Consider the following 23076-nt stretch of genomic DNA (forward strand, 5'->3'; position numbering starts at 1 on the left):
CATGTGGTTAAACCAACTCTTTATCACAATGGTTCTTAGGGTCCCAAATCCCTGCAAAAAACAATATTGTCAAAAAGTCTAGAAGCGCTTTTTAAAGAGCCTAAATAAATCTGATTTGGTTGTGGGTCGGCCCCATAGGTCGGTCCTACCGAGGTTAGATCAATTGAGAAATTAAATAGACATAGACTGTAAATATTACTGTTGAGAACCACAGCCTCGCCTACAGATGCATGTAGTCCTGCATCTGTATCCTGCAGTGTCCAGCAGGGGGCAGCATCGTAGTTAAGTCGCGTCAATTCTCACCCAGTTCAAACGAAGAAGAATAGGACGGAAGAAGAAGAAGACACACAGCAGTCACCCTGCAACAACAGAGAGGAACATGATTTCACGACATTGAAGTAAAGTGAGTAAACAGCTTAAAATCATAAGACACATTTGGGGAGTTTACTAACAGGCGAGGTGCGCTCATTTTTTAATTTAGCCTCCTGTGCCTTCATTACTGTCGATAACACAGAAACTCACTGTGTCTGCAATGTCAGAAGAAGCTTTTACTTCTAGGACAACTTGCACATGTTTTAAATTCAAGTTACATTTGTATCCATGACCAGGCAGTTGAAGCAGAATTGAATTGTTGCTGCTTCACCATACTGAAGTTTGACAACTCCAGACTCCCATCTGATTTATACCAATAAAGTGTGAACATGTAAAATACACATTCAGTGAATCATGATGCTCTTACTGAAACAATGCCATCGATGAGGAAGGTTTCCTGGTCAGTTCGGCACATTTATTGATTAACTTCATGATGCATTATAGCTTTTACATTCGTGCTAAATGCCTCCTCAAACTGCTCTGCACTGGACAGTCACACCAACATCACTGGATGTAATGCTTCAAGAAGTTAGTGTGGTGTATCCCGAATGACACAGTGGATCCTGAAATGTTGAGGAAAATACTTATTTCGATACATCGAGTGTGTGCAGTGACAAGAAAGCTCTAATACACTTTAATCAGCAGGTGTTTTAGTGGAGTCTGGCCTGCAGAGCTGCAGGAGATACTGGAAACAAAAAACAACTGGCTGTCAAAGCATTGTGTGTGTTTTATTTCTGATTCAAAGGAGGTGCTTCCAATGATCTCACACTCACACTGCTTCCATTAAACTAAACACACAACACTAATAATATTCATTGATGGTAAACTTTCTCACACACTTCAGTCAAACATCTCTGGTTTTTGATTGTGTTAATCATCTGCATTACAGATGTTTTAGTCAGCCAGATGTTTTCAGGTTTTTTAAAAAAAAAAAAAACCTTTGATAAAAGAGTCAAGTGTGTCTATTTTGTCTTAATTTACCTTAAATAATGTTTGTTTTTCTTTTTGTTAACACTCATTGTTGCTGTAATTTTTTAGTCTTCCAGAATGATTTTCTTGTGAATGTTGTTTTTTTTTCCATCTGTTTCTTTGTTAATATTAAATCAAGCTCTTTGGGCAGCATGCTTGAATCACATATGCTGTATGCATAAAGTGAATTTTAGTGGAGTGGAGTGAAACGATGTCCTTACATCTGTGTCCTCTCTCTCTGTTTTTTTTCTGCAGGTCATGTCTGCAGGTTGTGTGAGGTGGGTGCTGAGCCGTACACTGAGAGCCGTGTGTGGCCAACACCCTGCCTACAGGACCCCGGCGTCAAGATTTACAATATGCAGCGGAAGATACAACATCGCTGCTTCTTCATGGAGATGTTCTCCATTCTCCACCGCCGTGGACGACACAGATCAGACTCCTGCCGTGAAAAAAAAAAAGCAGAATCCGAGAGCGAATGCCACCATGACCTCAGTCGGGCGCAAGATCCCTCAGCGGGAGATACAGGTGATAAGTGAGACAGGCGAGAATCTAGGCACCATGCACCGGGCAAATGTGATTAAAATGATGGACGTGCAGGGCCTCAAACTGGTGCTGCTCAGCGAGAACAAAGATCCTCCCGTTTACAAGCTGATGAGCGGCAAACAGATCCACGAAGAGCAGCTGAAACTGCGGGAGAAACAGAAAGCAAAAGCAGGTTTGTGGGGCTTCTTTCCTTCTTTTTATCCATTTTGTTTCAAACAGCCGTTCCCAACCTTTGATGGTGAGGTCACAAGATGATGTCGGAACATCAGCCCCTTTCACACACGCACTCCTGAAACGTCTAGAAAATGAAACACTGCGGAAGTCTGTAATGTTTGCACGCAGCCAAGATGACAGACGAGGCAGCGGAGTCCAGCGCTGTGGTGACAGTTTCTGCCTTCATGTCAGTCGAATGAGATGCATTCACAGTATGAGCGAGAGAGTGCAAAAGAACAAGATGGCGAGCAGAGAAGAGGATCGAAGCAGCTTCTTTACGTGCATGAAGATTGAACCGGTCGCTCGATATAAACATCATCGGTGGTGAATTTCTTTCCTGCTGTGTTCTCAAATCCTCTTAACCCCCGACTTCATTCGGGACATATTACTCGGGGGGGGGCTGGCAGGGAAAATGTCACGCATGAAAAATTTGGCCCGTTTCAGTTCACACGTGCAACTCACCGCTTAAAATGTGGGTAAAGATTTGTGTATGTGTGGAAACACCTTCAGGTATTTCTCTCGTTTTCTTTTTTCCTGTTAAAACAGGGAAGTTGGGCCGCCTGTTCACAGAGGCTGTAGTCGCTACAGGCGGACAGCGAGGGTTTCGAGTCCAACCTGCGGCTTCTTTCCAAAATCTCTCCCAAATCCCCTCTTCCTGATATCCTACTCTGTTCAACGTCTTATCAGCTAAAGGCATAAAAAGCCCTCAGTCAAGGAATCAAAGGAAGGTTACGTCTTTTGGGGCTTTGAAAAATATTTTAAATCCCATAAACTTTTGACGATTTATGCTGTAACGTTACCCTCAAAGAATCAAGACAATTGAGGAGTGCATATTAAAAAAAAAGTGTCATCTTGTCCCTCTCTCTCGAAGCAGAAGATCTGTAGTTGCACGGTTCAGAGCTTGTGTTTGGTCTGAGTTCATCAGTGTTCAGCTGAGTGATGCTGCTTGAGTTGACCGTGAGACTGTTATGTTCTATACAAAAGAAAAAGACACACAAGACTAATATTCCCTGAAACTGCTCCACTTCTTTAGTGACCTTTGGGCGGCAGGTTGACTTTATTATTGTGATCGAGGCTCCACATTAGGAGCTGCTTAAACACACTTATCTATCAAAGACTAAATACGCTTTAACCGTTGCAACATGCAAACATTGTACACACGGTTTGTTCACTCGCTCCTTTTTTGTTTTTTTTAAATTGCACTCGACTCTTTCTTTTCTCCGCAGCCCCTGTGCAGGTGAAAGAGCTCACCTTCTCCTCCGGCATCGCGGCTCACGACCTCGCCACCAAGCTGAAGCAGGCGGAGAGCATGCTGGAGAAGAAGCACCACGTTCGAATCACTCTGCGGTCGGGACGAGGGCAGCCTGCAGGCGACATGGTGAGGGATGGACCGACACATGAATACTCACAGACGACCTGTGGTCATGTTTCATTCACCTTTTGTTAGAGAGAGAGAGGTCAGGTGGAGAGGGAGGAGAAAGATGTCCAATGTCAGTGTAAGGGAATCGCGAGAAAACTCAGGATATGATACGATGCCGATAACATCCCGATGCAAAGATTCTGCAATAATTGATTATATTGACAGAAAAGCGTGGAATGATATATCAAGATATCTGACTAACTTAATAAAGCCCTGTTTCCACCAAGCGGTCCGGTTCAGTTCAGATCCATACTGTACCGATTTATTGTCAGTTTCCACTGCCAAAGTTGGGAATGGTACCAAAATAAGGGATCCATACAGTCCTACTTTTTTGGTACCGATCCAACCTTAAAGGTTACCCTTTGTTTACTATGTCCCTGTTCTTCTTCTTGAACACTTAACTGAACTGTACTGAAGCAAACGGCACTGCTCGGTGGAAACGGGGCTTTAGGAATATGACATACCCCTTAAAAGGTCAAACGTGGGTCTATTTTAATCACCGCAGTGTGGTTTCCCCCTCTTATCATGCTTCATCGCTTCAACTTCCTTTCACCTCTGTCTGACATTTTTTTTTCTTGCTGTCTTCTTCTTCTCCTTTTATCCGGCTGCCTTTTTGTCATTCCATGGCCAAGTAACCTCCTTCATATAACCTTCGTTCATGGCCACCGGTGAGGAGTCATGACGGCGAGAGGAATTGGCAGGAAAAATCTATAAGGAGCGCTGCGTTTTCTCCTTAATTTATTCGATTATCAATATTTGGCACCGGTGATTCAAAAACCTTGTCACAGGAGTCAAGATGGGCGTTATGTTGCTGTATCGATATTTTGCACCAACGCCAGTATTCACCATTTTAGTGAATGTGCTGACATTTACTTTGTGTTTGACTTTTTTTTTCCACAGGAGGCAACTCTGGAGCAAATGGTCCGACAAATGGAGGTGTTGGTGGGATTTGTTAACAAGCCGAAAGCCATACGGGACGGTCAAGCAGCCACGTGCACCCTGCGACCGCCTTCAGCCAAGGAACTGTCCCAACTTGAGAAAAGTAAAGGTGCGGCCTCGCAGTCCGACGACTCGAGTCCGAGCGCCACGCAGAGCAACACGGCGCCTGTAGACAACGCAGAGGACTCTGTGCAGAAGTGACCTCATGGAAGTCAAACATTTTCACTTTAAATTAAGTGAATACTGAGCATCTGGGTCAGTTCGGTTAAAAATCATTCTCCGCTGCTCACGGTGTATCGTGTGGATATGTAACAAAGCACAATGATGCATCCAGCAATAAGGGAAAGGTCCATCTGTCCTGAGTTACACTGACTGCCTCGGTCTTTTGGACGAAAGGAGCCTCATGTTAGAACATCTGTAATAGAAAAGATCTCAGCCGATCATGAGCTAAACATCTGGATAGCTCACTTTTCATATGCTTGTACTTTAAATGTTTGCTTATTGTTAGCTCTAAGCTAACTTTTTAAGTTCATGTCACAACGACAACCTGAGGCAAAACCTTCTCAAGTTCCCGTCTGAAGGCTTCATCTTTGTTTCACCGTTACGTCAAGTAACAGAGTCATTCCCAAACACTTTTACTACTTTACTTTTAAGAAGGTTCTTTGATTAATGTTAAAGAGGTTAAGCTGTCTTTGTATTTATTACATGAGCATGGGTATCCATCCGAAGAAGGAACAACCAGGGCGGGAAAAAATGCAGCAAATATGGGAGTGACAACAAACTGCAGTTCCTCTAATGGCCACTTGAGGCTGGTTGTAAAAGTGAGGAAACCCATATAAAGGCCGGTATTGAAATAAACGGTACAACAGAAATAAAATAAAAGGTTTCAATCATGCTCCAAATAACTGTTTTGGTCTCTATATCTCCAACACCGCATCTTCACGTGTGACCGCTGTAGAGGGCGTTCATTTTTATATAACTCACTGTTGAGGCTTAAAGTTAGTCTCATAGTTAAGAGTGAAAGTTGTGTCTGCTTGTTGTCACCCAAGCGTCACTTCAACTTAATCGACTGATGTCACTTGAGCTTTTTTTTTTTTAATAAACCTACCCGTCCAAATATGGTCACTTCTGGCTCAAAGAAAACTAAAACAAGATGGTCTTCTAGTCTTCTGACTGAAGTGTTTTTTTACACCACAGGTCACACCTACTAATCCCATTAATACACATTCATACGCCGCCGACGAAGCAGCAAGAGCAATTCAGGGTTAAGCGTCTTGCCCAGCGACACATTTGACACGTTGATGCAGGAGCTGGGCATCGAACCCTCGATCTTCCGGTTGAGAGACTCCGACTCTACCAACTGAGCCACAGCCGAAAAAGCCTAATCTTGCGAACGTGTGGTTTCAACGGCATTAATCCACAAACCTACAGTGACATCATGTTGGGTACATCCACTCCTCAAATGACGCAGTCTTTGGTTTAACTTCAACCTTTAACTTAACATTACCACAGCCTTTAAATACAAATAAATATATATGGCCGATAAAGAGTGTTGAAGTAATAAGTGTCACTCCACAAACAGATGTGTGATATCGAGCTGTGTGCACGTACATGAAGAATGAACGACATTTGATTCGTCCCCTTCCTGACCCGTCAAGACTACAAGACTTACTTCACAGCACAAGGGATTTACTTTTCATTCTTTTTTTTTTTCCTCTACTTGTGTCTGGAGACTTCAGACCAGCTTGTGGAAGAGTTATGATCAAGTTATTCAGACTTCATGTCCACTGATTAATAACCTTGTGTCACAACAGCAAAGGTGGAACAGTGCTTCTTATCAAACAGTGTTTTAGATTAAATGAAAACAAACTCGACCGCTTATCTTTCTCTGCTTTATTTCGAGATTCATCTTTATGTTTTTTTGGTAAAAAATAAAAAAAATAAAAGCAAATTTGGCGTACGGATACATTCAATCGTCACAGATAAACGTGTTGGTTGGACATCACATGTCACTTCCACACTTTTATCAACACCTGTCTCTAACAGAAGAGATACTGTCTTGGAACTTTTTTTTTTTGTTTGTTTTTCTTCTTTTTTTTTTTTTTTTTAACTAGAATCATACTTTTCCTATACATTACAAAACAAAAAATCCAAAGAGAGAGAACTGGGAAACATAAAAGCACCTGAAGCCCCCTCCCCCCCCTTTCCCCCAAAATAAAATATTTTCCTAGATTGTGTTAGAAAACAAAATGGAACAAAAGCAGCTTACGGTAACTAGCACGCACGAGGAGCATTTGTCAATAAGCTTCGAGTACTTTGTAGGAGGAGAAGGGTTTAACAAAGTGATAGTCCAGGTTGCCACAGTGGGGGCACTGCTGGACGTTGCTGTACTCTGAGAAATACTGCATCCCGACCCGGACGTCCACCACCGGCTTCCCGCAGTGCTTACAGTTGAGGCGAGCCTGAGGAGACACGGGGGGGGGGGGAGAGGGGGGCGAGGGTCAGTGAACAGGACGCTCAATCAAAAGATCAGAAGACAAGGGACAAGAGTACCCATTTGAGGAAAAGATACATTATACATTTAGTATTATATGAAACTATTTACATGTGGTGTTAAACACTGGAAAACAAATGTTAATGGAAGATAGTGAGTAGGGAAAAAAATAAAGCTGCTGAGAGGCTGAGATTGGGCGTAGCACCTTGTTGGACGTGCTCACCAAAACAATCACTCTGATACGAAAAACAAGTTTGACTTTTTCTATATATTTCTATGGCTCTTTCAAGTGCCGAGAGCTTCCAAAAACAGACAAATATTCACGTTTAATTTATATTTGACACTCCTGTAAAATGGTCGATTGTAAATCTTTTGTCTCGTCTTTTCCCCGTCGTGTTTACATTTCAGACATCTTTTTGGCCACCTGATGAACTGAAGTCAAGTTTTCACCCAGCTCTGTTTTTGTAGATCTTAGAGTCCATTTTAAAATTCTATTACTTGTTTTTAAGTCACTGCATTGTCTGCCCCCCCCCCCCCCCGTATTTAACAGAACTTGTAACCCCCTACACCCCATCACGCCCACTTAGGTCCTCTGAACAGTCGCTCCTTGTAGTCCCTCAAGCTCAACGACCGTGCCTTCTCAGTGGCCGGCCCCCGTCTGTGGAATCAACTGCCTCCCTCCATCAGACAAATCAACTCCTTAAATCCATTCAAATCAAAACTCAAAACTCACCTCTTTTCCCTGGCATTTAAAACAAGTTGAAACAGACCCCATATATTCAGCTTAGGTATGTATCTGTGTGTATGCATGTACATGTAGGTATGAGGGTATGTATGTGTTTGTGATATGTATGTATGCTACATGTATATATGTATATGCATATATATATATATATATATATATATATATGTTTGTGTGTGTGTATTATGTATATATATATATATATATATATATATATACGTATATGTACATGTATATATATATGTATGTATGTATATGAATATGTATAGATTTTTTTTTTTTTTTCTTGCTTTTATGCATTGCCTGTAAAGCACTTTGGTCAGATGAAGCTGTTTTTAAATGTGCTATACAAATAAACTTGATTTGATTTGTTCTATAATAACTACTCGGGTGGATATTTGTCTCTCAATTTGTTCAAGGATCTTCACAATCACAATTGAACCTGGATGCTAAACAGAAAATCCCCCCCCCCCCCCCCCCCGTCGCCCCCTCCGATTACAGCTCTCATTCTTGCAAATAACAGGACAGAAAAAAATACCTTTCAGTAACTATAAAGTTTTATTAAACTAGTTCTCAGTGTCAAAGTGTTTCTACCTGGCAGCAGGGTGAAGCAGCCAGTATATCGTAGGTGTACATGGTGCCCAGTTGATGCCAGCTGCCGTCCCAGCGTGACTTGCACTTGATGCAGACGATCTTGTGGACGCCTTCTAAACAGTCCACACAGATGGCGTACAGGTGCATTAACCTGCCTGTTGGGAAAAGAGAACATACATTATTATGATTAAATATATGACATTTATTGCATGACAAAATCAGTGGGATTGCTACAAACAAATTACAGTAATTGCTCTGTGTCCAATCAGACTGGAGCTAGTGGACAGGGAGCAAGCTAATAAAACTGTCACTGTTTACTATCATGACTGTAACTGAGTTAAAAATAACATGTCAGCGTATCATCCCCGATCCCTGTGAAGACGAACACATTCACAGTCAGACGCATAGTGAAGAAGATTCATGATCATGTCGATCTGGTGTCCCCTTGTGGACCTGAGTTGTAAAATGCATCTGCAGACTTTGCTCTAAAAAAATATATTCACACACACTTTCATTTATTCTCAAACAAAAGTAAAATCCAAATGTTCTTTTGTTTTTTACCGTACAGCATGGTCTCCTTTAAGATCCATTTCTCTCCTTTTCCCACATTTATATTCAGGCTGTCACAAAAGCATGAAGAGGGAATAACTTATCCTTTCTCACTGATGCATATCGAGGAGCATACACATATCAAAGCTTGTGGGCAACAACATCAAAGGAGCTTCATGCAGCCGCTGTGCTAATGCTCATTCATGTTGGACAGAGCCGTATCCAGCAGGAAACCTTTCATGTCCCCACACACAAACACAAGCGGGCTTATGGATTTATGATGAAGTTGTACAAAAGCAAAGCTAACGTTGTTAAAAAAAAAAGAAGGTTTTTAGGTAGTCAATATCTAATGGAGAAAAAATAACATGCTGTTGATTGGAATTAATTAAAACACTAATGTGTCATTTTTCCCCACAGGCAACTGAGCCTCCTAACACGTCACAGTATTTTTTTCAGATTAACCCTGTAAACAAATGACACGTGTTGACTCGTTTATCTTGTTTTTAAACTCTTAATTGAAGTGCTCTGCGAGGCTAAACATGGTCTTAGTGGAGCTTCAGGCTAAATGCTCACAACAGTGTGATAACATGCTCATATTGACAATAATCTCTATTTACAGATTCAATAAAAAATGTAAAAATCTGTAATCTGGATTTTCAAACATGGGGAATGTTCTTGTTTTTGTGTTTGTAGTCCTTGTCTTGAACATTTATCCAAGCTTCTGCTAATTTCATTTCTAGTAAATGTGATCTTGATAGTTTTTTTGGGGGCTGCATGGTGGTGCAGTGGTCAGCGCTGTTGCCTCACAGTGAGGACGTTCCTGGTTCAAATCCCTGTATATGTAATCCCTTCTGTGTGGAGTTTGCATGTTCTCTCTGTACATGGGTGGGTTTTCTCTGCGTAATCCATCTTCCTCCCACAGTCCAAAAACATGTTTGTTAGGTTAACTGGTGACCATAAATTTCCCGTAGGTGTGAATGTGAGTGTGGCAGGTTGTCTGTCTCTACATGTCCGCCCTGTGATTGACTGGCGACCAGTCCAGGGTGTATCCCGCCTCTCGCACAATGATAGCTGGTATCGGCTCCAGCACCCAAGGACCCCGAACGGGAAAAGCTATATGTATTGACGGTTTTTGGTAAAGCATTTGAATGCATTAAGTTGTTTGACCCTGTACTGATTGACTTTTATTTTGACATTTGTCTCGTCATTTATTTCAAATGTATGAATCAAAATGCTGCACTCTCCCAGCGATGTTAACTCCGTACATGTCGCATCAGTGTGATGTAATGTCGGCTCTCGCGCTGTGATCATCAAAAACAGTGCTGACCTTGAAGGTGGCAGGGGACGTCGTACTCAATCTCGTCGTGGCGTGAAGGGCTGAGAAACAGAGTCCCGTCCACCAGAGGAAACTGCTCGAACACGGGCAGCGTTCTGTGGCACAGCGCACAGTTCACCACGTTTCTCTGACTCGCACTGAGGGCTGACAGGATGAACCTACAGAAAGACAAGAGCAGACTCAGAGTTTGGCCGAGACAAGGCCTCACCTGTAGGTATATTGTAGTAGAGCCCCTGTGAGGACCGTTTGTGTTGGTCTTGGTGACCCCTGTGAACAAAGCAGTACTTTTTAAAGTTGCTGATCTTGTCCAGTAAATTCATGTGGTGAAATTTAACAAGAAAAAGTCTCATTCTGCTTTCTTTTGGCAGGTATGACTTGGCCCTAGCTTGTCTACAAACCCCCCCAGTTATGAGAAAAGTCCATCCTCTCCCGTCTTTTCCCTGCTCCACTTTTCAGAAAATGTGTGCTCAAACAGGCCGTTTGGAGAGCTTCCCTTTGTGACATCACAAGGGGCAGTAACCCCTCCCCCCAGGTGGGTGACACTCCCACAGCTGTGTGTTGCTCTGCCATCTGAATCTGCCTATTCCCCGTAAACAATTGCGCTCAGTGCAAGAAAGCACAAGCCACCAAAACCCATCCAGAGGGGCGTGGTCAGACAAAGCTCATTTGCATTTAAAGCTACAGACACAGAAACAGCCTGTTCTAATCAGGGCTGAAATAGAGGGCTTTATAGGCATGATAAAATACAAGATCAGAGCGGATTTTTGATACTTTACCGACATGTATTTGGGACCTCTGGAACTTATTTAAGCTTGTTGAAAAGGAGGATAATATGTGACCTTTAAAGCAACATTACGCAGGAATTTAGTTTGGTGTGCTTTGGCACCCAACGAAGGTCTTTGAGTGCAACTACACTGTTGTAAAACACACATACTGATAATGCCTCCCACTCTCAGACAAGCAGAGCGTCAGTGCATGTGAATGTGCATGATTCATAGCGTCTACAGCCTGTTGTTTTCAAACAGTTAGCACGTCGAGTATGTGTATGTGTTCTCTACTGTTACCATGACAACTACAGGCTGGGGCTAAATGGCTACAGGATGATTTATTAAAAGCGACTTGAGATAGGTTTTTAAGGTTCCAAATGTATAAAGCTAACTTGCAGATAGACAAGGAAAGAGACAACTTTCTGACATAGGATGGATTCATTTTTGTATTTAAGCCTGAGACTTCACTTTGGTTGGAGGACTTTCTGCACCCAGCCTAATGTTATGTTGCAATCTTTTATGAACAATATCTGCAGGGATGTACATTCCCCCGTCAGACTGTTTTGTTCCCATTAGCTGTGAGACAGATCATAATACCTACTTTCACGGCAATAGTTTTACCAGTTTGAAACCGTCCAACAGCAGCATAGCCAGCTCAGCATCGGGCTTGCAGCCTCCTGCAAAGCTCCTGCCAAAGACAGACTTCTTTCTTCCCAAAGTATTCTTTAATTGATATTTCCTTATGCAACAAACATTAAAAATCTATTCTTTTTGTCGTGCACATTTAACTTTTTTCTGTTCTTGTCTTTGGTTTATTCAAATTTGATGATTGCCAATTTCTCGAGATCTTAAAAACATTTCACAGTGTACCTGCGCAGCTCTTCTCCCTGGCCTGCCTGGGCGTCGTCCTCCATGCGGACATGGTAGGTGTTGAGTTTGTGTCGGGGGATGTGGGTGAGGAGCTCCGAGAGGTCCAGCCTCCTCAGGAACTGCACTGGGTGGGAGTGGGTGCCGTCGGCCACACTGCCGGAGGTGAGGCGATGGTGGAGCGGGAGGGCGAAGGAGAGAGGCAGGGGGAGAACAGACCCGGGGTCGAGGTGGGATGCACCCCCCGAGGCTCCCATCGAGCAGCTGCCACCCCGACTGAGAGCTCCCCCGACCAGGAGGTGCTTCCTCTGCGGGTCCATGTGGACGGCCGATTTGAGGAACTCCCCCAGCGGACGGGAACCTCGCATTGCTGCTGCTGCTGCTCCGCCTCCCATTCCGAGGGGACCGGTGGGAGAGAAAGGGAAACCCGCTGGAGGAGACTGTCCCGGGGAGCCACAGGGAGACTTCTGAGGAGGTCCCAGACAAAAGGCACCTCCTGCTGCTCCTCTCTCTGTGGAGTTCTGACGATCCACTGATTGTCTGCGAGGTAAATCCTGACTAGAAGCTCTGTGTAGGAGTTTACCTCCTCCCACTGCTCCTCCCGGCGTTTTGCTTTTCTTGGGCTCCTCAAAGAAGCCGTCCCCTGGCACCGCCGCTCCTCCGCTGGCCCCGTTCCTCCCCATGCTCCTCTCTGATGGCTTCTTCTTGCGCTCGTCGTGCGCGCGCTTCACCTGGTACCAGTCGGTGTCTTTCTTCAGGTGGCCCTGGCCGCAGCGGCACGAGCAGAACCTGAAGGCCAGGTCGTAGCCCTTCTTCGTCCACATGTTCTGCCGGCACTGCTTCTCGTTCCAGGAGCGGGCCCGGCCGATGCAGTTGAACTGGACCAGGATGGAGCTCTCCCACTCGTAGAAACACTGCAGGTGCATCCAGTTGCCGTACGGGCAGATCTCACTGTTGCAGAGCACCCGCTGGTAGTCGTCCTTGTCCAGGTTGATCGGGCGACCCAGGCTGCAGCCGAGAGGCGTCGCACACTGGACCTCTGGGTGAGTAAAACAAGAGGGGGGAAGAGAGAGGATGAATCTGTTGAGCCCTCGTTGTAAACCTGATTTAGTCACTTGATTTGATTATTCACTTTGCTGATTTAATAATAAACAAAAAGCATCTTTAAACTGCTCATTGTAACCCAAACATAATAATACTCAGGAATGAAACTACTGTTTATTCTCATATTAATCTGCCATTTTCCCCCCTCAATCAATCTTTTCACCTGTTGTTGGATGATTAAACTAAACAAGCAGTCGAAGGCTTCACTTTTAATTCTCAGAAATTGTGAAAAATTGTGATTCTTATTAAGAAAATGATCTTGAAAATGAATCAGTTGCTGTTTGTCATCAATATCCATTTTTATGAAGATTAATTTCACTTTAAACTGATTAATAGTCTTTACATGTAAAAATGAGTGTGGGAAAATGTTGTATAAATTGCTTCTATTTTTAAGTCTAACCCAAAGTTAAACCCAAAGAATCCTTATTTTCTTTCCTAAATAACAAGAAGATAATCATTGCATTGCATCCACTGGAACGACCACATGTGTGACCCTTTTGCATGAAAAAAATCAACTGCCGATCAAGGTTCTTTTAATCCACCGTCTGAATCAAAGATGATCATCACGCATGGACAGCACCACCTGAGGTGAAAATGTTTACAGAGACATTTCAGTGTAAACTTGCTGCCATTGGTTTTAGGAAATTCAACCAGGCCACCGAAGCCTGAGAGCGGCTCTATTCAAACCCTGCCAACTGTCAAGTCTGGATGTGAATCAACCAAATGTGGGCTCACAGTCTGTAACAGAGGAAGCTCATGATAAAACGCTGTGGGTGTATGGGGGGGAGGGGGGGAGGGGGGGGGTCGTTTCCGCTTTCCTTTTCCGACACACTGTCAAAGCTTCTTTTTAAAAACCACGATGTCTTTCTCAAGTCACCACAAAGTAATTAAAAATAAATGTTTCTTCACATTTTTAGCCCTTTGTATCATCTTAGTAGACAACTGCACTCTCAGCTCTCAGACAGAAATCTGGGAGTACACAAAAGAGGTTTCTGTGCTGACTTAGAAATACACATTTCTTTTCATTCTGGGCTACAATGTGCTGGTTTTCTTGCTCGTTGTTCACTTAATTCATCAAATCCTTCTCATGAACATAAAGTTGTGACAAACTGAAATCAGGGCCTGCCAGATAAATTGGTCTCCAACAGTATTGGCTGATTTAAGCCTGAGTGCAGCCGATCACAGGTATTTTCAGAATTGGTGTAAACGCAATCCCACATGTGCCAATATCCAAACTTAATTACCGACCGTATGATGGAGACAACAATGCTCGGAGTTCATGATTTACGCTTAAAAACAAGTGAAAGGCTTTTCAAACGCCATGTTTGTGAAGCTTAATCCTTACACTGTAATGTTTCCTTTTGTTGTTAATTGTTTTCTTTTAATTCAGTCGACTATTAAATCATAGACTCATTCTATTTATTTAAAAAAATAATGAAAAACACTTGCTGCTGGGAAAATGAATACAAACAGTCAATAAAATGGACATATTAAAGTTCTGTGTAATGTGTTTTGAGGGACTGCTTGTCAACAGGCAAGGAGGCAGGCAACTGCTTGGGGACCCAGACCAGTAGGGGGGCCCCAACCGAGGTCTGACAAACTTTGAAACCATATGTAGCAGTGACTCAGAATTGATTAATGACAGTAGAAAACCTCCCTAAAGGGGGTCCCATCTGACAGTACTCACTGGTGTTGCACCACTAGCTCGTCCCAATAAAAGCGTGTCTGTTAAAGTTGCAGATGGTGTCAGATTATTTTTATAACGTAAAGATGATGAATGCTAGTTGGAGGGGCCCCCAGGGAATTTTGCTAAGGGCCCCCAGCAGACTCTACAATCTCCCTTGGAGTTATAAAACAAGTAGACTGAGTTGAATCACTGATGTTAAACACAAATGTACACTAGCTCCAACGCCTATTTTTTAATCCTCTACTATTTTTCAAATCAAAGTTTTTCAAACGCATTTGTTTCCCCCCCTTCCCCTTTTTTTTTTTTTTTTTAAGTGTACATGCAGCCAAGCAGGGTGACTTTTTCAAGCAACTCAAAGTCTGTGCGCACACAAGCGGCGAGGTGTCAGTACTACTCTTTAAGGAAGGCCACATCCAAAAAAACTGTGGACTTTGAGGTGCGCGTCAGGCACAGACAGCTGAGGCCTGCAGAAAAGCACACACACACACACACACACACACACACACACACTGCCATGTAACACCACCGATCACCCATTTGAATGTGATAACATTGAAACGATTGCTGCATTGTTTCATTAGGACCCCATAGAGGCTACATTTGACAACAACGCCACATTAGTAGTTCAAAATCGTTTTCCAGAGGAGCTTCTTTTCACCCGCCAAAATCCATTCACAAATCTGACAATTTGAGGATCTGCTGCCTCTCGGCTCCTACTGAAACCTGTAAAAATATGACTAATGACTATTTTCGAAAATTCAACAACCACTCTTCAATTCTGCTACCGTTCAACCCACCAAGCAGCACCTGCTTCAATAATAATCCAACTTCTGTGCCTCCTGTGGCTACAACCCTCGCACCAAAACAAACCAAACATGCCCCGTGAATATCAGCGCAAAGAAATAAAAACAAGCCCTTGTTTCAGTGCCGTTGAGTACGAGATACTTGCTGGATCACACACAAACCATCAACCTCCCCCCCCCACAAAAAAAAAAAAAAACCTCACTCCATTCATGCGAGGCCTCAAGTCGTGATCGCCCAGCGTGGCGTATATTTACCGACATTCGGGGAACCGTGTAATTGATGCATTTTTAAATAGAAGTTTTGCGAGGTGTGGAGAGGACGTGCAAGTGGGGTGGTTCGAGACACTGGCAACGTCGCAGTGCATGCATGTCACAGTCGCACAGACAAGACAGGGCTTCCCCTGGCAGGAAGACAGCATCACCAAACTTCTACATCTGTGTCCGTTTCCTCTCTTACCACTTGAGCGATCGTTTCTGGGTGCAGCCGACGCCGCGGCCGCGCCTCCTGCTGGGGCCGCACAGGCTCCATTTTCCTGCTCATCTCCGCTGCTGTTCGTGCGTTTGCTTTTCTTTCCCTTGTTGTTCTTCTGGTTGGGCATTTTACGCGATTCGGCCGCCAAGTGTTATTTACGACCTCTATCAGCGGCTGCTGTCACCGCCGTCTGACATTTCTGTGGACTCCATTCCTGCAGTGTTTTCTCTTTGTGTTGTTGTTTTGGTGGTGGTGGGGGGGGGGGCTCCTCGTGGACGGTAGGCGGGTTAGTGTGCAGCTCTTGACAGCAGCAGCTATAAGGAATAAGCTGCTATAACCTTTAAGAGCGAAGGCGTGTCCGTCTCTTGTTTTGATTCCTGCTCCGCTGTTTTCTTCCACCCCCTGACGTCACAGGACCACGCCCCCCCCCCGCCCCCCAAGTTGGCAGTCAACTGTTTTGTGCTGCATTCCGGGTCCTGTGGGAAACCTCGGACTTTCACCACCTCGGATCCCTCGGGTGGCCCACAAACAAAAATTGAAAAATATTTCACATACAAGAACCGACTGGGTTTACTGGGAACCTTAAAAACACACTTGTAATAAAGCCAAATATTAACTTAAAAAAAAAAAAAAATTTAGGATAATAAAAAAAAAAACGCTAACGATTAAAGATTTTGTGGCGGTAAATGTTGATTTATGTGTTTGTTTTTTTGTTGTTGTTGCAGGATGTCTCCCGTCTTAAAATGCACAAAAAAAGCTATTAATTTGTAACTTCCAACAAAGAGCTTGATTATAACTAAACATTTAAATTATATATTTTCCTTTGATTTAAAAGACTGGGAATGACAATAATAAACTACTTCAAAGAAAAAATATTCACTTTTATCAACTTTAACTTTTATAGCATTATTAATTTTGGCATAAAATGCATACAGATTATTGCAGTCAACCTTTATGTTGTGTGAAATGTATTTGTAAAAAAAAATAATTAAAGCTGCGATTAACACAGAAACAATACTGTAAAGTGGTGAGGAAACAATTGACACTTTGGAAAAAAAATCAGATATAGCTACAAAAAAAAGTACGCAGCAAAGCAGGTTCAAGGCTTCAAGTGTAAAGATTTTATTCCTCGGTGGATAACAGAAAACTCTGGTCTGTATTATTGCCAATACAAAAGACAGTAATGACGCACTTGAACACATCATGCAGGCATTCCACTGGGTCACAGAAATGGCTCGAGGTATTGGCACTGCTCCGATCATAACGTTCTCCTCTTGCTAAATGTTGACTTTTACTGTTCTCTCTGCATTTATGTTCTTCGAGGCCTTCTGAAAAAAAAATCTCTCCAGAGCAACGACAGCAGGATAATCCAACATAACAGTGATGAAAACAGCATGTTTCTCCCTCTCTTCCTATATCCATAACTCTCAGCCTATTGTTTGTATTTTATCTCAGCTAGGCAGTATTTCAGTTGATTTCATGATTTGGATACCTTGACCGTGAAAACGGATTGATCAGTCTTTGCAATCAGAGGTGTTCGGAGTACAATCCAGTGGAGAGTGAATTAGTCTTTGATTTAGAAAAACAAACATAACAAATAATTCAAGTCAAGCCGGAAAAAAAAACAAAAACCTGAACCTGTAAGATTTAGCTAGGTCGACAAAACAGCAGAGAATGTGAGATTGGTCTTTGAAACACTTGCAGATAAGATGTGGTGACACATGGTTGACAACATGCCTTATTTTTTTTTTTAAATGATATTAGCATTTTGTGTGGGTGATATGGAGGGCAAATATGTAATGAGAAGAAGAGAAAAATCATTACAAAATGCAGAAAGGCACAACAGTTGCCAAGGGGAACACCGAGGGATCCTGGTGTTTATCCATAACAAATCTTTGCTCTCACTATCACTGGGATGCAGCCATCTAACCCAAGCTATGGAGACCCAAAGATGTCAAATTTAAATCAACAAATATGATTTAGCTTTTTTTTCCCCACAATAACAATGAGGATTATTTTTTTGTAATAACACAAACATTTTGTGTCAGTAAGTCTTTTTTTTTTCTTCAAAAATATATTTAATTTCATAATGCATGTTTCATAACCAGGTAGAAACAGACGCATGGCCAGCTGTTGCTTTGGTCAAAATTGGTCAGGCCAACTTATTTGTGATGATCAGGCATTGGCATTTTGAATTAAACTTTGAACTGATCTGGGCCTGGTGTAATGAAATCATTGGACTGTTGTGCTGCGTTATGTCTTCACTGTTTTTGCCCATCAAATTATACATTTCAGAATTTCTTTCTTTGCCTTATTGTTTGACTCCTCTTGGCCTCCATACAAACCCGATGTGAGCTGTATGGAGGCTAGAAGGAGTCAAATTTACATCGATGATATTGAATCAATATTCAATCACAAATTGAACCCCTTCTTCAACAAACATAATAAATCACCCACACATTAAGATCTGATCCGGGGGATCAAGCTCGTCAGCCTTGTCTGATCTGCAAGTATCCGTTGACCTACAGTACAAAACAAAGACTGAGAAAATTAAATTAAACTATAAATGCACATCTTCCAAGACACCTTACAGGACAATTATTAAACATAGTTTGGTAGGTTTTGGTCCTGAGAAACATTACAAATTCATCTGCATTTGGCACCAATCACCCTGTAATTAAACACTAATAGAAATTGCACACGGAATACTTTAGGCATTCGCTCACCAACCATTTCTTACGAAAGGCAAACAGATTTGGAGATTTTTTTTTCTTTTTAAGCAGAGAAAAAGTCATTATTGACCACTCGTAAAAAAGATGGAATAAAAACTACACTAGCAGTTTGCAGTAAGTACAAAAAGGTGCAAAAATCTTTCTTGAAATGCACTTTGTCGTTGTAATTTCTAAGAGGGAATCGTTCTTAGATTTCACTTAGCACTGGTGTTATAATGTCTTTTTGCAAAGTCCACAAGAGGTAGTCTTAATAGCTCATGTAAACAATAAATGGGACCGCCACTTGGGTGGACACGCGCTCTAGTTGTTGTTTTTAAAGCTGCACTGACATTTGCCAAGTGCAGCTTTAAAAAACGAATGTCCCTGACGGAAACAAACAGTCAGTCGGTTCTCCAGCCTAGATGTGTGGAAGTTGCTAAATCTAGCCAGTATTATTACCACTGTGTCTTTTATCCTGACACAGTACAATCAAGAGAGGCATTTTGGCGCCTAAAAATGAACGAAACACCCAAATAAATTGCATTAAAGAAATGAATACAATTCTGATTTGTGCGTTTGAAGTGTTAAAAGTGTATCAAAATGACATGTCTGATCCGTGGTTGATAAAAGCAGCGCCTGAGAATGAGAGAACCGTCCCTCGAACATCTGAAACTATAGATGCAGGTGTTGTTCTGCCCATGGTAAAATCTAAAATATTCAACACCTTGGTGTGATTCTGTTAGCGACAGTAAGCCGGCTTGGTCCGTAAGTGTACTGTTTGATCGAATGGGTTTGGTCACAATGTTAAAATTAAAATACTGAGTCTTGTGCATGAAGAGAAATGACTGGAAACAGAAGCTCAGGGATAAGCCGGTACACTGCGGAAACTCAGTATTTGGAGAAATTACCAACAGCAGCTAGAAGCCCATGAGGTCCGACATCTTTGGCCTCATTGTTGGAGCAGGACGATGTCGACATTGTCGTGGACGCCCTGCAGGAGCAACTCGCCCTCGAACTGGACCACCTTCTTCCTCTTGGCGGCCCTCAGGGTGCCCACCAACGCCTCGAAGATGTTGGCACACTTGTCGTCGTTGAACAACACGCCAAACTTCACAGTGGTTTGACCATCAGCATCTGTAACAAGAGAGAGGTACAGATGAACATTGTTTATTTTGTTACACTTTATTGGCAGCAGATATGTTAAGGTTTTTTTTATTTTGGGGCTTTTTATGCCTTTATTTTAGAGATAGGACAGTGAAGGGAGTCAGAAATCAGGGAGAGAGAGAGAGAGAGAGAGAGAGAGAGAGTGGGGAATGACATGCGGTAAAAGAGCCACAGGTCGGTGGCCAAACACTGCAAGTGCAGCCAGTGCACTGATACACACACACATACTCTAAATGAACGGTGTGTGTGTGTGTGTGTGTGTGTGTGTGTGTGTGTGTGTGTGTGTGTGTGTGTGTGTGTGTGTGTGTGTGTGTGTGTCAAACACGATAATCACAGAAAGATTTCTACTTAGTGTCCATATGATGTTCATAACTGGGGGTAATAAATACTGGTATTGAAAGGATGCAGGTTTTTAAAATACAGTCAGTTGCAGTTTCTAAATAAAAAGGAGAGTTCATGTTTATCTAACTGCGTGTATTAATATTATTATTGGAACTGCAGCACTACATATATTGAAGAATAATGAGTGAGTGATATGTTTTTAAGATGCATGAAGAAGCATTTTGATTTCTATTTAAAAATGCAAAGTTTGAGTAATGGCTAGCTGAGGAAGTTTAGACTTAGACTTTCTTTATTGTCATTCAAACTTGTACTTTACAGAGCAGATAAGAACACAATTTCGTTGCATTTGGCTCGTTGTAGTGCAGGATAAAAACAGCAGCATGTATTTACATATAAAAATAAAAATAAGGTGCAGATATAAATAGACATAAAAAGAAAAGCTATGAGTAAATAATAATTTAATAATTATAGATTAGTTTTGTTTATCTGGCTGATCCCAGAAACGTTCAGACCCATGACAAAAACGTGCGATTTGATCCGAACCGCGAGATTTGTGACACATTGCGTCACCAGCCACAATGTCAGAGAAGACAAATGGGAGCAATAAAGCCCTTCTACTACGTCGATGGTGTGTTGGCGGAATGTAATGAATGAATGAATGATGAAAACCACCTATTGTTCTGACACTCGGGGAAACATCGACCTAATGTGTTAGTCATGGAGTTGCACCAGATATAATGGAAAACTACTTACAGGGTAAAGCTCATTTTAAATAACATCTTATTAACACACGTTTTATAAATACACATTTGTGTTAATAACACTGTATTAAAGTGCAATGTAAGCCCTCGGGCTGCAAGGATAATACAAAATGACAAATGAAAGCAGCATCTTTATATCGCTGCAACTATTATATTGTTATCTTATCGACAAATATTGTTTATTTGTAAAAAAAACAGTAGGTTATGCAAGATTTAAAAAAGGTACAGCTATAGCAAAGCACTTCAATAAGAATGAACTCACTTTTAGAGCCGAGTCGCTCAATCTCCTGCACCAGCAGACTGACTTCATGAGAGACATTCATTGTTGCTGTAAGGGTGACAAAACAAAGGTTACAAGTTCAGCATGCTTTGGAGGCAGAAATGATCAACACTAATAACCCTTCATTTTGGACAGACCACAAACTCCATTCATTCAGATTTTAATTTTATGTTGCTTTTAAAAAGCACATGCAGTTGCTCTTCTTAGTTTAGCACCATGCTGATAAAAGTCCATCCCTCAATTCGGCATACATTTAAAGCCACAAAGAAGAGCTTATTACAAACATGTTACCATGGGAACCCACCAACTTGAACATAAGTGTGGCTCATTATCCCCAAAAAATATTAACAAAAAAAACAAGTTTTAGTAGTTTTCTTCATGCCGAATTATCAACACTGTGGTGGTTTTTCAGAATAAAAGGCTATTTTAATTCAACACCAGATTATTAATAAGATATTTAAATATCGACAGATTTGTGAAGGGAGTCCGGTTTTTTTTTTTTTTTTTAATTCTCCCTTTTGGATTTTTTTTTTTTTGTTGTTGTTGGAAGGTTAGTGAATAAATGCGTTTTTGTACGAATAAACAAAAACAAAAGCAATGATAAATTAAAAGGAAATGATTGCACTGACTGCATTTCAACATCAGAAGCTTCAACATGAACAGGGCGGATTATCATCAATGCGGAAATGGGGCGTTAGCACTCCCCAGCTAGCCATCACACGTCACAAAAGGCATGTTGTAACTCGTTCATTTCAGTGACATAAAGTCATTCGTAAATGCAGATGATGATTCACTATAAGGACGTGTTTTAATTAACTTCGGGGACAATGTAGAGTTTTCTGTAAAGCAGCAGAAACGAGCTCGCCGGTGTTGTTAGCTTCTACAAGTGATCCTGTGAAGGAGCTGGGAGAGTTTCAGACTCAAACACTGATTAAACATGTGGTGGGAAATGATTTCTATAAAGTCCAAGTCATATTTACCTTCTAAATCTCCTCGAGTTTTAGCAGATGATGGACGACTTTCTGATGAATCAGCACCGGGTGGATAATCTCGCTGCGTTCACTGTCTGCTCGGAAACGTCGCTTGTCGTGTATGTCGGTGATAGAGAGACCAAGCAGGAACATCCGGTTTTGAAAAATTCATCGAGTGTCCGCTTGAGGCTGAGCTGCAGAAGCACAGGAAGTCACGTACACACCCCATTCAAAAAAAAGAGACAGCTTTTACATAAAAAAAAAAAAAAAATAGCATGTTTACAGCCTCAAAAAACGAAATTGGTCTGATTAGCTCGTGTCTTGATCGGCACACACGGTACAGGGTGATTTAAAACATTTAAAAAAAGTAATCTGTTTTGATTTTATGAAGGATAATTTTATTCACAATAAGGCACGTAGCTGACCAAACTGTAAAGATATAAAGATTGTATAAATATATAAAATGTACATATAGTACATCAAATAGACAAATAGATATGTATATATAGATATATGGATTGTATAAATTATAAAAAATCATAGTGTATCAAGTTGTATATATGTATGGAAAATGGTTGGATTGTAAATATCAAATTTAGTATCATAAATATAGTGTAGCAAATTGTATATAGAGAGATTATAAGGAACACAGGAAGTTAATTTAATTTAATAAATATTAATTATTGAGCTGTGGTAAAAGGAGGGAGGATTAAATAAGTTTTATACTTCCTACTCCTTTTCAGGCATATCAGTTGAACATATGTAATTTTCTTTTTCTTTTTCTTTTTTTTTGTGAAATAATTTGAACATTGTTTTTTGTTTCTTGTGTTTTCATGCTTTTCATTTTGTTTTGTATTTTTGACATGTTTGATTTTATTTGATATGTCTGAAATAAATGTAATCAATCAATGAACAGCTGATGAACAGCTACCTGTTGGACAGGCTGGTGTGGTGAAGCTGTATGTTAAGTGGCTTC

General features: G+C 41.6%; 3 protein-coding genes across 4 annotated transcripts; 1 reads left to right on the forward strand and 2 right to left on the reverse strand.

Moving 5' to 3' along the window:
• Positions 1-287: 287 nt before the first annotated feature.
• Positions 288-5351, forward strand: mtif3 (mitochondrial translational initiation factor 3). Its single transcript, XM_020639927.3, has 4 exons — positions 288-403; positions 1597-2056; positions 3324-3475; positions 4418-5351. The coding sequence occupies exons 2-4, from the start codon at positions 1600-1602 to the stop codon at positions 4655-4657; spliced, it is 849 nt and encodes a 282-aa protein (XP_020495583.1). The 5' UTR covers positions 288-403; positions 1597-1599; the 3' UTR covers positions 4658-5351.
• Positions 5352-6334: 983 nt separating this feature from the next.
• Positions 6335-16274, reverse strand: heca (hdc homolog, cell cycle regulator). 2 transcript variants are annotated; one of them, XM_020639929.3, is made up of 5 exons: positions 15857-16274; positions 11809-12844; positions 10163-10329; positions 8287-8441; positions 6335-6918 (listed from the first exon to the last, which is right to left on the reverse strand). In XM_020639929.3, exons 1-5 carry the CDS (start codon positions 15996-15998, stop codon positions 6754-6756), a joined length of 1665 nt encoding a protein of 554 aa, XP_020495585.1. In that variant the 5' UTR covers positions 15999-16274; the 3' UTR covers positions 6335-6753. The 2 variants fall into 2 exon arrangements, with proteins under 2 accessions (XP_020495585.1, XP_020495586.1); XM_020639930.3 differs by lacking the exon at positions 15857-16274 and adding an exon at positions 15603-15823.
• A 695-nt stretch (positions 16275-16969) lies between these two features.
• Positions 16970-22266, reverse strand: abracl (ABRA C-terminal like). The gene is made up of 3 exons (XM_020639944.3): positions 22110-22266; positions 21112-21177; positions 16970-19716 (listed from the first exon to the last, which is right to left on the reverse strand). The coding sequence occupies exons 2-3, from the start codon at positions 21170-21172 to the stop codon at positions 19532-19534; spliced, it is 246 nt and encodes an 81-aa protein (XP_020495600.1). The 5' UTR covers positions 21173-21177; positions 22110-22266; the 3' UTR covers positions 16970-19531.
• Positions 22267-23076: the final 810 nt, after the last annotated feature.

The sequence above is a fragment of the Labrus bergylta genome, chromosome 15, assembly GCF_963930695.1.
Source record: "Labrus bergylta chromosome 15, fLabBer1.1, whole genome shotgun sequence".
NCBI classification, from domain to species: domain Eukaryota; kingdom Metazoa; phylum Chordata; class Actinopteri; order Labriformes; family Labridae; genus Labrus; species Labrus bergylta.

Bases quoted from the DNA above. Each gene is read 5' to 3' on its own strand.
- mtif3 (XM_020639927.3), top strand. From the start codon at position 1,600: ATGTCTGCAGGTTGTGTGAGGTGGGTGCTGAGCCGTACACTGAGAGCC. The intron at 2,057-3,323 runs GTTTGTGGGGCT...TTTTCTCCGCAG, and splicing joins GAAACAGAAAGCAAAAGCAG to CCCCTGTGCAGGTGAAAGAG. The intron at 3,476-4,417 runs GTGAGGGATGGA...TTTTTTCCACAG, and splicing joins GGCAGCCTGCAGGCGACATG to GAGGCAACTCTGGAGCAAAT.
- heca (XM_020639929.3), bottom strand. From the start codon at position 15,998: ATGCCCAACCAGAAGAACAACAAGGGAAAGAAAAGCAAACGCACGAAC. The intron at 12,845-15,856 runs GTAAGAGAGGAA...TTACTCACCCAG, and splicing joins CAGAAACGATCGCTCAAGTG to AGGTCCAGTGTGCGACGCCT. The intron at 6,919-8,286 runs GTAGAAACACTT...GTGTCTCCTCAG, and splicing joins CTGCTTCACCCTGCTGCCAG to GCTCGCCTCAACTGTAAGCA.
- abracl (XM_020639944.3), bottom strand. From the start codon at position 21,172: ATGAATGTCTCTCATGAAGTCAGTCTGCTGGTGCAGGAGATTGAGCGA. The intron at 19,717-21,111 runs GTGAGTTCATTC...CTCTTGTTACAG, and splicing joins TGAGCGACTCGGCTCTAAAA to ATGCTGATGGTCAAACCACT.